General features: G+C 33.8%; 1 protein-coding gene across 8 annotated transcripts in view; it reads right to left on the bottom strand.

Annotated features, from left to right (window-relative positions):
• Nucleotides 1–404: 404 nt before the first annotated feature.
• Nucleotides 405–15001, bottom strand: part of trc (Serine/threonine-protein kinase tricornered) — a 253736-nt gene continuing 239139 nt past the window's right edge. For all 8 annotated transcript variants that reach the window (XM_076408904.1, XM_076408907.1, XM_076408899.1 and 5 more), the window contains 5 exons: nt 7789–8121; nt 3416–3723; nt 2769–3078; nt 1646–1833; nt 405–1589 (listed from right to left, as the gene is read on the bottom strand). In XM_076408904.1, coding sequence (XP_076265019.1) covers nt 1474–1589; nt 1646–1833; nt 2769–3078; nt 3416–3723; nt 7789–8121 — 1255 coding nt within the window. In that variant the 3' untranslated portion in view covers nt 405–1473. The remainder of the gene's footprint in view (nt 1590–1645; nt 1834–2768; nt 3079–3415; nt 3724–7788; nt 8122–15001) is intronic.

Below are 15001 nucleotides of genomic sequence, written 5' to 3'. Positions count from 1 at the left end.
TAAATGCCAACATCTCGTCTGATGGTAAATATTCGTCAAACGTTAATGTCAAAGATTCAATTTATATATATACATATATATATATATATATATATATATATATATATATATATATATATATATATATATATACATATATATACATATATACGTATATATATATATATATATATATATATACATATATATACATATATATGTATATATATATATATAGCATATAATTGCATTTGGCTGTATCTATGACATGCGTTAGCTGTTTTATTGGAGGGGCTGTGTTTATTTTATAGATTTTGTTCTGACATTTGATATATCCTATCTGTCAAAGCCACTATGGCCAATTTACAAATGTTTAGCGTATATTGGCTTAATAGGGTCGCTAAAAATTAAATGAAACATAGGTATAAGCACATAATATAATTTATTTCATAATTTGTTTAGTTTACACAATTTCAGAAAGTAAATGTATTTACAAGTCCTGTTAGCGAGACCAGCTATTAATATAAGAAAATTAAGACTTTTTTAAACAAAAGTAGACATCTCTCCTGTCACTGATGCCCAAGCATAAAGTTGTAGAGAGCAAAACTAAAGAAAGATCTCTGTGAAAGGTTCAATTGCACTTACAATACTTGCCAACGTGCTCTAAATTGTTCCAATGAAAATTACTGATATGTTAGAAAAATAATGGTAGTTCATCAGCTAGAATAAGCTAGGCAGCTTGACAACAATTCCTAATATATAATTTGTTTGGTTATATCAAAAAGATTATTAAAATATCAAATAGCGTACATCTTATATCGAGCATTTAAAATACCCACTAATTTATCTAGAACATCATTATATTTTCATTTTATTACTTAGATACAGTTAACAGATAACTTTTTGAATTGAATCACAAATACATTGAGCTCCCAAATCTACACAGACATACAGAAAAAATCACAAAAAAAGGAATAACGTGTCCCTACTGATTTATACATAGAAAAAAAACTCGTTTCGTAATTGAGTGTTTTTAGCTGATATAATGTGTGCTTTGATCTCACTGACAGAAGCGGACTGACCTAAAAGGTGCCAGTAAATATTACAAAATAGCTTCACAGTGTCTATTATAAGTTAAAACAAATCCTTAAATAATAAAAAAGTATCACTTTGTAACAAACAAAAATAACATGTACACACACTGAATTGCTCAGGTTGTTTTTGTCACAGATTATATCGTGGCGGTCACAAACACACCGCTGGGCGCCCTCGATATCTCAATTATTTACATAAAACAGAAAATGAACCAGTGCCACGGGATAAGGTCAAAGGCAACCTGAGCGAACGGCTTCTTTTCACAGCTCAAAAAGCAAACAGTGCACAAACTGCTCAGACCTATGGGTACAAAAAAGTAGTAACGGGGGCCTTTTCATCTTCTCTTCTGGAACCAAAAGGAAACCCCCCTCTCCAAAAAATAAAGCTATTTGGATTTGTTTAGTTTTTTTTGGGAGTGCCCCGTTGTGTCAATCCTTCGAACCTCTTGAAGGTGTAATTTATAAACACCCAGTCCTTGTAGTTGATTTCTCCATCTTGAGGCATTGGTGCAGATGCTGAAAGATACATTTGTTGAGTAACGAGTTGATAAAAAATCGGTCAGCAGGCTTACGTATTTCTAATTTAACATCGGGGAAATCATCAAAGTTTGACGTGTCATCGATCGATCGTACTTCGACGGGTATAGCTGCGGGTCGCTCGCGGATGTGCTCCCAGTCTACTCCACCTAAGAACGGAACGAGTTTCAGGTCATCAAGACCTTTCTGAGATCCCAGTCGTCTTTCAGCTTCGCAACAAAATCTAAAACAAAGCACATATGATTATATCTCCGGAATATATTTTAAGCTCGATATTTATATTAGATTTATTGCCCATTTGCATTTAATAATTCATTGCCTTCTTAATTTTAATGAAAAAATAATATCAACTAAGGTCACATTTAAAATTTTTGACTATTATATTTCAATAACATTATTACGCCTTTTTTTAAATTAAAATAATAAGGATATTAAGGATATAACAGCGTAAATGGCACTTTTTACATTGTATTTTGTTGCAATATATCTGTGTTGTAAAATAATTGTAGTTGTGGCTCAAATTTGCTTTATAAGCTCAAAAATGTATTATAGGGAATTGTTGAACAGTTTTCAATTATATATCTTTTCAATAATTCCACTCTACTGTCTAAAAATTGGCTTTTAAACTGTGATGCCAACTATATAACATGTTTAAAAGACATCAATTAAGTTTTTGTTTAATTTTAATAAACGAATGATACATTAATTAATTTTGCAATTTTAATGGTCAATAAGGGTTTGGTTTTAAAGAAAATTGAATTGACTATGGAATTTTTAGAGCCAAAGATAGGAGAGTTTATTGAGTCCAGAACCATGATGATGTCTTTTTGTGGGAATATCTTGAAAATTTTTCAATGTTCAAGAACTGGTGAAAACTGATCTTAATAACATAATTTTTAAAACATAAATTATAAATGCCCATCTACATTTTAAAAGTTAAAGAAGTCCCAAAGTAAGCTTGTGTTGATATACTGTGTAGCATGTTTTTGAAAGTGAACTTTATTATGCCATATTACAAAAGATTAAGAATGCTTATAGAAATGCCTAATATAAAGATCAAGTTTATAGTGTAATTATATTCTATTTACATTGTGATCAATATTTCAACATAATTTAAGATCTATGTTATTTTAATTTCAGCCAACTAACGACACTCACTTGACTATAGTATCCTTGGCTTCTTCTGAAATCGGAACCTCGGCAGGAAAAACCAACGTCTCGCGCCAGTTCATTACTTTCCTGTAAGTATCCTGGGGATTTTCAGAACAAAACGGTGGATAACCGATTAGCATTTCGTACATAATTACACCCAATGACCACCAGTCGCAAGCAGACCCGTAACCAGTTTGCAAAAACACTTCTGGGGCTATATAGTCGGGCGTACCTACGGTACTGTAAGCTAAGGCGCGTCGGTTTTTCTTCCAACTCTCTGCTCTTCTCTTGGAGTCCATAGGAGAGGATGTTATAACTATAAAATATACTATTATTAATATGATCTGAAGAGTTATTTAGTTAAAAGAGATGTAAGTGTATTAAAAGACATATTCCTCTCAAATAATTCTTGAAATGAATTATGACATACATTCGTAAGACCCATATATATTTTTATTTTAGCATTCACTGTTAAAAATCATATGATGAGTTTACTGTTGTTTAATAATGGTAGTAAAGCTTACATTGAATGATTATCTGAAATATTTGTTAATCTTATTGATAGTGAAAATACATTTCTAGGTTCTTGATGCTTTTAAAATTATTGGTTTGAAAAGGGTTTTTTGTAATAAAGCTAAGACTGAAATACTTACTAAAATCAGAAGGTTTAGCTTGGCTCAAATCCCTATAGAAATCAGTCCTATGAGATTTCTTCAGGCCGGTGCAGAGACCGAAATCGGAGAGCTTGAGGTGGCCCTTCGCGTCCAGCAGAAGGTTGTCCGGTTTGATGTCTCGATGAATGAAACCTAACTTATGGATGGAATCTATCGCCAGAGCTGTCTCAGCTATGTAGAATTGGGTGCATTCTTCGGATAATGTGTCTTTCTTCATGAGCAGCGTCATCATATCGCCACCGGGAAGAAACTCCATTATAAGGTAGAGGTTAATTGGATCTTGAAAGCTGCAAAATTAAAAACGTCATTAGAAATGTGTCTATGGATGTAATCATAATTAATGATGTACAGTTACACTATTTTAAGTTTATTAAGTTATTTAAATATTTTATGTTTTAGTTGTTGCTTTATTAATATAATTAGCAGGATCATCAAGTATTTACGGTTTATATAGCCGGTGTGTTCAAAGAATAAGGGGGATTTTGAAACTTCGTAAGTTATGTTGGTCCGCATTATTTTTGGTTGCTGGATGGATTGAATAATTTGGAAAGGACCAATTTATTTTATTACTAAATTATCAATGGAAATTGATATCCTTCTATCATTTAGAATTCCGAGCCTCTTTGTTTCCGAGCTTTGTTCACTGTCTAGATTTTATCCTCTTATGATAATTATTGAACTTATTATCTCATTTCTGGTATTCAGAAGTTACTTCTTCAAATCCTGTCGAAGCATTAGAAAATATTTCGTTAGGCAGACTCGCAAACAGAAATATTTAAAAAATGAAAAGTGCAGGAATGTCAAATATTACTTTTAGTAAATTTTTTATGAGTAAAATAAATAATCCTTATGAGTAATACAAGAGTTAATTTTTTATATTTTGGATATGAAACGTATTGCAGCAAGAATTATTCAAATAACAACATTGCAATCATGCTCTCAAGCGACCATATTCGCCAGCCATAACCTACTGTGACTTTTTTGTCCTCAGAAATAAAAAAACAATCCTTATACTCTTGCAACTATAGAAGTGCTCGTAAAAGTCGGGTACTAGTTTAAACATTTAAGTAAATTAATAAGTAAAATTCCTTCTAAAAATAATTTCTACTTTTTTTAAGACACCTTGAAATCTTTCCTATTTAAATAATTGAATTATGTCTACTAGGAATATTAAGGGTATAGTATCTTTAATCCATAAATTATACTCTCAATTTTGCTTTAATTTATTGAGTAATTATATTTTTCAGAAATATTTATTGGGACTCCGGAGTTAACATGATAATTTGATTTCTTTGGTTTTATTTTATATTAAAGTATTGCCTATGTAACTAAAGATCGAGCCAAACAATTCCCCGATGATATAAAACAAGTGAATAATTAATTACCGATTAAAATGTCAACAAGCCACATGGCAAAACTCTTTTTGGTTCCGTAATCAATACGATACGATATTAATAGTTGAAATATGAAACTAATTACGCCTTAGTATGCGTTGCGACTAGAAAAGATTGGGTATATCCTATCCTGAGCGTAATCATTCAGAATATAAACAAGTTTTGTTTCTTGAGTTTGACATAGAAAAGATCAAGTCTAACCATAAAAAGTAGTTTTAACAAGAAACTACTATTTCGTTTGCTTGAGTTTGCGATATGAAAATGCTAATTAGAGCTCAAAACTTTTGGCAATCCATTCCAATTATTTATTCATGCATATATTTCAATATATTATATGAGAATAATAAGTTCTATAAAATAGGGACTGTTGTTTTTAGACAAGGTCAGAACGATACGCGATAATGGTGAATTGGAAAATAATTTTGTTAGTAAGTAGCCGAAAATACGAAAATTGGATGTTATTAAGCAAACTTGAAATTATTACTAACAATTTGTTTAAGTAATCGGCATGGTGTGAAATGAATTTTTTTATTCTATATATTGATACGCATAGTGAAGAAGTAAGTATTGGGCTCACGAAGGAGTGTAAGATTTGTCACAGTTAAGTTTATATGGAGAGGTAGTGCTGAAAGCTAACATTAATATATGTGTTACAAATGGCACAACCATTTATCATGGCGCATTCGCCATTATTTTGAAAGATTTTTATTAACAATGTCCGGATAGTGTTAAGAATTTGTTTCGAATCAGTCTATAAATATTGATATACGTTGAACAGATCCTATAAAATGTTTTATAATTTATGAATAGTGTTCATCAGTTGCATACTTTTACAATAATTAATAAGTAATTTATTTGTTAAAATTTTCGAACCATCGAACAGACATTTGGTGAAATTACATTCAGGTAAGTAATTTTTCAATTAATAGTTTGAATTTTGCAAATTTGATCCAATAGTTAGAATTTTGTATACTATTTGTTTATTATTTTTTAGTAGTTATATAGTCTGTTCAGTTATTTTCTACATACGTAATTTAAATTTGTGATCAAAACGTCGCAATGTTGCCGCATCAACTGTGAGTTTTAGTTAGTTGGGCTTTGACATACAACAAAATTCTAATTTGCATAAAATAATTGAATAAAAATGTTAACAAATATAATTTATTTTAATATTATAGTACATCTAAAAACTATAGTTAATTATACAGTCACGATAGTTTATAGGTTGCTTTCAATAATGCTATTGCTTTCAATAATTTTGCATACGTCTGGCACCGGACGACTTAGACAGGCTCATTCGTTTAAGTGTTCGAACTAATCATACAGTATTGTGTCTCTTTTTAAATAGAATAATACGAGAAGGAAAATATTGTCAGATTCTAAAACGAATTTACAAATTACGGCAGGCAATACATTAAACATCTTGATGACTATATATAATTTTTGGCTCGTCGTATTTAGGTTAAGAATGTCAAAAGAAGATGTGCTGCCCGCGTAAAAAGCCTACACCACCCAAAAACAGACAACTTACTACGACAAATCATCGTCTTAGCGAAGATTATTGACTGACCACAACCTCATTAAAATGTAGACGAGCCAGGTGGAGCCAATGTTGTTCTATTTCGATCGCCATTCACGGCAATTAAGGAAGAAAAACACCCACCGCGATTTGCATTTTAAATTTGGCTCGGTTTCGCTTCCTACTGGGTCGATGGTCGCCACCGCCGCTATCACCATCGTCTCTCTCGCATTTTATTTTCTTTCTTTATTGCTATTTTAATGCAAAATCGGATATAAACCGCAGTTATGTACGGGCTTTTTCTTTAACGAACTTAAAAGGATTTACTGTTAGAGTTTGGTTATTTATTACGTGTCCCCAAATACACGGAAATAATATTTACAGTTTTTTTAAAAACTTTTTTTGGATATTATGGATACCGTTTATGCAACAGGCTTTAAAAATTATGAAAATAATCACGGTTAACAGGTCAACTGAAAAGTCCCCGGGGTGACACATAGATGGCGCTACTATAATTAAATCCATGTCTTTTTTAGTTAGCCCTAAGCCTCAAAAAATGCGTGTATAAATTAAACAACTGTCGGATCATTAGTTAGTGAATTATAGCATTTTGAGCGAAGCAACTTTTGTTATTATAAAAAAAATGGATAAAAAGGAATTTCGCGTGTTGATAAAATATTGCTTTTTGAGGGGAAAAATAGAGTTAAAGCAAAAACTTGGCTTGATGCCGAGTTGCCGGACACTGTCCCAGGAAAATCAACCATCAAGGATTGGTATGCTAAGTTTAGACGTGGTGAAATGAGCACCCAAGACGATAAACGCAGTGGACGCCTAAAAGAGGTTGTTACCGAGGAAGACATAAAAAAATCCACAAAATGATTTTGAATGGCCATAAATTGAAATTGAATGAAATACCAGACACTCTAAAGATGTCAACTGAACGCGTACATTATATCATTCACGAATATTTGGGTATGAGAAAGCTCTTTGCACAATGGGTGCAGCGCGAGCTCACATTTGACCAAAAACAACGACGAGTTGATGATTCGGAGCAGTGTTTGAAGATGATCAAGCATAATAAACCTGAGTTTTTGCGTCGATATGTGACATATGCGACAATGGATGTAACATGGCTCCATCATTTCACTCCGAAGTCTAATCGACAGTCATTCGAATGGACTGCACACGATGAACCCGCTCCAAAGCATGGAACAATTTTCATTGACTACCTTGAAAAAGGAAGGACCATCAACATCGACTATTACATAGCTTTATTGGACCGTTTGAAGGACAAAATTGCCGAAAAACGTTATTTTAAATAATACGGCATATGGCTAACATGCAAATCCTCTAAATGATTTATTAATATATCTTCTAGAGATGCATGTTCTTTGTTAATTAAATCAAGACTGAATATTAGAAATCAAGCGTCAACTTACCTATAGTACATTTTAACCACCCATTGATGATCAGCTTCTACCAAAATGTCTCTCTCCGCCCTCACGTGCGCCACTTGTTCCTTCTCCAACATATCCGCCTTCCGCAGGATTTTCATGGCGTAAACGTGACCAGTATCCTTCTTCTGCACCAGTCGTACCTCTCCGAATGCTCCCCGGCCGATAACCTTCAGGGGCTCGAAATCCTCCACCCCTAACCTGGACCGTTTCAGTCTGAGAAACTCCGTCTCCTTCTGAGCATGCTGCAGGCGTTTCTCGTGTTTCTGTTCCTCGGATAAGCTTTCATCCTTGAGGGATTCTTCTAGTTTCGCTAACCTGTAAAGAATCATCGTTATTAATAGATTTTATTATCAATGATTTCAGTTAATTTAAAAATTCAAACTAGCTTTGGTGATAGGCATTTGCTATAAAATATATCTACTTGTTATGTCGCCTGAATCACGATATAGACATAAGGGTTTGGTATCTATTAACGTCGTTTTGTATCGCCATTTAACAAGCCGCTAGAAAGTTTTGTTGAAGCTGTAAGGTCATAAAAGGACTGAAGGTGCCCAAAGACCCCCGTAGCTATGAACTATTCTAGTTAGGATACATTCAAGTTTCAAAAATAGCCCTAGTTTATGGATTCTCAGTATAAGCATCACGATTTAGAGTGTAAAGCAATCAAAGATGGACCGAAGTTGCTGTGGACTGATATATTTCATTGGAATTTGGATAGAAGCTTAGAGTTTATGGCGCAGGGCCAACTGCAACTGAGTAGACAGATTTGCAGTAGATCAGCTTCTCAACAATAGACAACAAAGTCACTAAAACTTCGGAAACCAATCCATACAGGGTATGGAATGTTTTATACGAGGGTCACTATTTATATTTCGGGAATTGGCAACACTGTTGTCATGTGAGCCCATCTGAGAGTTTCATCGTAAAGTTTTACATTTTTGACGATATACGTATTCAGAACATTTTGTCGTACGGACGCTATATGTTTATTTTATATTTAGTTTAAAGTTCCGTCTCGGCAAAAATGCAACTGAATCGTGAACATTTTCGTGCGATGATTTTTTGCGATTTTCGACGTGGAATATCAAAATAAGAGTGCATCAATCAACTTAATTTGACTTTTGGCGAGAAAGCTCCATCAAAAACCACCGTGTATCGGGTTTAGTGAATTCAATCGTGGTCGTAGTTCACTATCCGACGAGATTCGTGAAGGTCATCCCAAATCGGCTGTTGTGCCAGAAAACATCGATGGTGTGTGCGAAATGATTAAGGAAGATCGATTAGATATTAGCTGTGCGATGTTCGTGTCGGATCCCACACAATTTCACAATCGCTCAAAAAAGGTTCGTGTCGATTGGTGCAAAGAAATGCTTAAGAAATTCAATCGCGGTACTTCAAAAGACATTTATAAAATCGTGACAGGTGACTAATCATAGATATATTCGTATAAGCCCGAAAGTAAGCAGCAGTCGACTGTATGGGTGTTCCAAGATGAACCAAATCCAACAAAAGTTGTTTGCGTATGAAGCACTTCAAAGAAAATGGTGGCCTGTTTCTTCGGGAAAACTGGTCATATTGCAACAGTGCCTCTAGAGGATCGTAGAACAGTAAGTTCTGATTGGTAAACAACCATTTGTTTGCCAGAAGTCTTCGGTGAAATAAGGAAAACAAACAAGAGACTATGTTTGAGCACTCAAAACATCGAATTGATGGGTCATCCGCCGTACAGCCCTGATTTGGTACCCAATGACTTCTTTTTGTTCCCATTCGTGAAGAATAAACTGCGTGGTCAACGATTTTCATCGCCCGAAGGAGCTATTGGAAGCCTTAAAAAATGATGTTTTGAAGATACCTCATTCGGAATGGAATAAATGCTTTGAAAATTGGTTTAAGCGTATGCAAAAGTGTATCGATCATCGTGACGAGTATTTTGAAAAACAATAAAAATAGTGACCCTCGTACTATGTGAAGACAGTGCTATTCAGAAGAGCATCAAACAGGCGATATAAATAATTTTAGTACATTTATAATCTGTTCAGGCAGGACCTATGACTACGTACATGACTTTAGTAGTTTTTTTTTAGTTTACTAGAATGACCAGCTAGAACCAAATGGTCCTCGGTTGATGTCGCTTCAGGTTCAGGATATAGTTGTTTTGCGGGCGACAGAGACCCTGGGTTACGACTGGGACTGTCGTAGTTTGTTTACTACCGGGATTTGTGGGCGTGTAGGGATTTTATCAAGGTGTTGTCGTGTTCTAAGGTTCCTATGGAGAACCTCACACTCAGCATGTTTATGAAATTTTTCACAAACGGAATGCCTGATTCGAGGTGTGTATTGACGTTCCTCATAAACCATGGGGTTCTGAGTAACACACGGACTTTTTTGGATTGGAACACTTCAGTTAGAGTAGTTCAAGTTGTCTCTTCGAGACATCTGTACCACACCTGTGCTTCATTGAGCAAGATTGGACGGACTGGCCTTTTATACAGAGTCGCTTTCTGTGGGATTGGGAGTTTGCTTTTTCTGCAGAATAGGGGAAATAATAGGCTCTACACGCCATTTCCTTCGTAAATGGCGTGCTGAATTTGGGCAGACCATTGGAATGTGCGGTCGACCATTGGAATGTGCGGTCGACCATTGGAATGTGCGGTCGAACTGGAGACCGAGGTATGAAACCTTCTGGAGCCATGGGATAGAAACTTTATCGATTTGGAGGCGATAGGCGCGAAATTCCTTCTTGCGGTGGAACAGAATAGCCTGAGTTTTGCTCGGGTTAATAGTTTCGTTTAGTTGTAGTAGTTTCTTTAGATTGCAGGTTTATACCGTACGACAGGCACTGGCACGAACGTATGTGTATTTGAAAGAACGAGGCCATGTGGTTATGTTAAGACTGAATATTGCGATGAGTGGGACGAGACGTCTAGACATAGGGGTTCATTTTCGGTTGGAATATATTTAAACCCTCAAAGTCGTTTTGTATCGCCGTTCAACAAGTCGCCAGTTCCTTCCGTAACATAAAATAGTTTTTGAAGTAAAACAAAAGTTTTTGCTATTTTAAACCATTCACATTTCGTAACTTATATAATGAACAGTTAAATATAATGTTGCGTGTTCTATACTTCGTTATCGAATACTTTCAAGTGAAAAGAGTGTGGTTATACCGATTAGTTAAAAAGAATTACATACAATCTACGGCTTCGTGGACATCTTTTTTCTGTTAAACTGGCGTCATATTTTTTATATTCGGATAGAAGTAATGAAAAGCCGATTGAACTATCACAGCGAAGAATGAAGACAGTCAAGTGTGCCGGTTGTATAAATATACAATCAGATTATTAAAAATATATCAATTTTGTTATGTATGGACAGCTTGAATAAGTTGTTGCTGTTTTTGATATTTTGAATTTCAAAATAACAAGTTATATATAAACGATGATTTATAGTAAAAAAATGGGAATCTTAATTTGGAGACATTAAATAATGAACTCCTGTCATAGGTTCATATTCCCTTAATCATTGAAAGTTGCTTATAATAATGAGTACTAAGCCTAACTATTACAACTTTTCTTCTGCATTATGACGGGATTTTCTGGTTTATTACTAGATAGTCAAAAGAAATTATCATCAAAGGATGTCCTTACCGACCTGTAAATGAATTTATGGTAATATTCAAAAGGTTATCTAATATATTACGTTTTTATTTTCACACATCAAACAACTCAAACAACAAACTAAGATTCTAATACTATTTTAATTTTAATTTTTAGTTTTTCTATCTGTGAATAAATATTATAGAGGTTAAAGACCGAAGACAATTACATATTTCCCATCATTGTTTTGTGTTAAATTAAGAGGGTAAATTTACTATAAGTTTAATTGCTTTAACTCGTTTTAGGAACAAGGATATTTTTAGTTCCAGAATATCTGAGAAGTTAAATGTTTCAGTAAAAAAATTAGTTAAACCATGAAGAAACTTGATATGTAATAAACTATTTACTATATTTGGAAGATTGGAAGATAGATTAATTAAAATATCTATTAAGAATATATACAATTTCCTTTATAAGGCATATTTAGTTAAAGTTAAGAAGTTTAAGTGTTTTAACTAAAGTATCATTTTATTGTTTTGAAATTGAAATAGTTGAACTGTTTCTAACGGTATGTCATACAATTAGTAAACTTATAATTTTTTTGTAACGTTAAAATTGTGTAAAAATATAATCATTGTTTTATATTTTAATGTAATATATGATCTCATTATACAACAAAGGTTTGAAATATTTATTTTGTGATTGTTTTTAACTGGTTCGGCCAAGAAAATTGATTGATTGTAGCTGTTAAATTGACAAATTAGGTTTAAATCGACACCAACAATAAGGGTGACTGTAAAGAAACAACCCTAATGGTAAGTGATATTAATATATCGAAATAAAACTTATTCGGTGCCAAGTTTCATTTGGTGATCTCGAATTTGCTTCCTCATCCACCGTATTCTCCGGATCTGGCCCCCAGCGACTATTTCTTGTTCTCAGATCTCATAAGAATGCTCGCTAGGAAGAAATTTTCGTCGAATGAAGAGGTGACCGCCGAAACTGAGGCCTATTTTGAAGCAAAAGTCAAATCGTACTACAAAAATGTATCATTCCCTTCAAGGGTGAATATTATGTTGAATAAAAAAAATAATTGTACCGAAAAATTGTGTTTTACTATGGTAGACCGGGACTTTTCAATTGACCTGTTTTATTTAATAATATCGTTATTATTTTTAAATGCTTTGGAATTGATACTTAAATTTTGCGTTTAGTTTTCGGGGAAAATGCCGCCACCGGCACTACGCTGATGGCACCACTCATATTGATTCTCCCGTGGACGGCAGTTAATAACGACTATTTGTCAGGAAATAAATAATAAATGAAAGCATGTTTACATTTCTAATTTTATATATGCCACGCGCTTCGAAAATAAATTGTCGACTAAAACTAAAACAGCATTTACGTAAAAACCACCGTCGCTCAAGCGTTTTATCAAATGTAAACGTATCAATAATGCATTAATAAATATTAACGTAATGCACACAAAGTTATAGGCCGCGAATAGTAATCTCCGCCCGGCAACAACTATTTTATGGATACATGCCAAGAAAATCATGCATTCCAGATATCGGCCTTCGATTCCGGCCATGTTCCTTGTCGGTAATGCCAGAGCGAATAGATAATTGGACTAATCCAGATGCGCTTTAATTTTTATCACCCAAGATAACAGCTCGTGGTCAATTGTCTTGACGAAGGACTGTCCCCCTGTTAGGCGCGGGTTCGAATCCTGTTAGGGCATGGTCGTAAATTTACGTTTGTGATTGTCCTTAGGCAAGTGTTCAGAATTTCGTCAAGGAAAATGATCTCAATCATGCCAGTAACCAGGTTGGGTACGACCGAATATCTTCTGGGATGATCCCTAAGTAGGTCATTCGCCAGTCGATAGGCTTAACGCCGAGGACCGTTGTTCAGAGCCTCTGTTAAACAATAGGTCCAATCCAGATAAACGCTAGTTGGTAATGTAGGAATGTTCGTCTGGTTGTTCAGGAAACGCATGGTATCAATCCAACAGCATTGCTAACCTTTGACTTTGATGTAGGTGAATGCGTGGTGGTCTAAAAGGTTGTAGCGGTCGCTACAGTAAAAAGGAGGCTCTAAAATATATTTAAAAAAAATCGTTGACCTACAGCATTTCGAAAACCTTCTTTAAAATTGGAATAAACGTGAGTATAACTATTGAACTACAATTAGAATCAAATTTATGAATAAATGTCCTCGGTTCATTGCTGAAAATTACAAATTTCATCTGCAAAAAATATCTCTTTTTTTAACCAGATGAAATTAGATCCATATTCCACGAATAGATGATGCCGGGCGATATCACATCTTTACTCTTATATTTCAGTCATTTTGCTTCATAATTGTAGCCTATGAAGATCGTCAGTCATTAAATAACCACCCTCTTCAAGAGAACATTCATTTTTCATTTCCATTTAAAATTTAACATGGAAAACCCTCTATTTTTGCCTTTGTTATATATTTTAAGCATGGTCTTAATTTTTTTTATCTTGTTGATTGCTTGCTTCTGCACAAGCTTTTATAAGGAATATATCATGCGCTTTCAATCTACTTTTCTCATTATTAAATATATATGGTTGGTTATTAAGTATATATGTGGTTTTGTATAAAACTAAACGAAATGTAAACTAAATATGATGCCCGGCCTGTCTAAATATGATGTCTGAGCCATTATTTAAAAAAAAACTTTTTTTGGAATTAATAACTATAACAATATCTGGGTCTTAGTAATTATATCATCACTAATTCATAATCACATTAGGCAAATCACACTCCAAATCACAGAAGTGTACTAGAACATCAAACATCAAACCAACTGCTACCAAAACAAGGTTTTTTCGATTGATTCTCAATGTTCATCACTACATGAAGACTTGGATCTATTGAAATCAAATGGATTTACAAAGTTACCCATTATATCGCCCTAAAATATGTAATAGGGTTTCTAAATCATAGCAACGTGGGAGCAATATAGCTACTGAACAACACGCTGAAAATCAGAAGATTGAAGTGAACCAAACGAACTTGTATAATGTATTAGTCTTAACTTTAGTTTATATGGTCTAAAGATAGTGAATACTGATGTATCTACCCCGCACTCGTCTTGCTTGTATATTGATATAAGAACAGCAAAAGTAACAGCATTAATTTGTAAATTAAGATTGTTCAAAGCATATCTAATATAAGACGTAATAAAAAATTGCACAGATAGGCCTAGAAACTTCACTTACAGTAAACATGATTAAGCAATAAATTTTGAAAATATCTAGGTGCATTTTTAGTTTTCTTAGTAGAGGAAGTAGAAGATAATTTTACTAATATTTTATGTTTGTCAACATTTGTATTAAAATCTTGTTTTATACTTTAAATTGAAATAAAAGCAATAATTTTATTGATGCTGCTATGGTCTACAAAGGTCATGATATAAAAACTGAGGTCCTGTCTTGAATAATAATAGTAAAACACCGTACCTGTAACGGTTTTTCGGGTATATCCTTTTTTGGTTTCTTTTCCAGCTTCTCTGGTAGAGTTAACTGTATTTGTTAAACAAGATGTCTAGTGAAAAACCCGTGATATAGTAG

This window comes from Rhynchophorus ferrugineus, unplaced genomic scaffold (genome assembly GCF_030347505.1).
Source record: "Rhynchophorus ferrugineus isolate W39M unplaced genomic scaffold, kcgeb_rfMv2 rfM6, whole genome shotgun sequence".
Taxonomy (NCBI): Eukaryota; Metazoa; Arthropoda; class Insecta; order Coleoptera; family Curculionidae; genus Rhynchophorus; species Rhynchophorus ferrugineus.
This window is presented reverse-complemented; position numbering and strand designations above follow the sequence as displayed.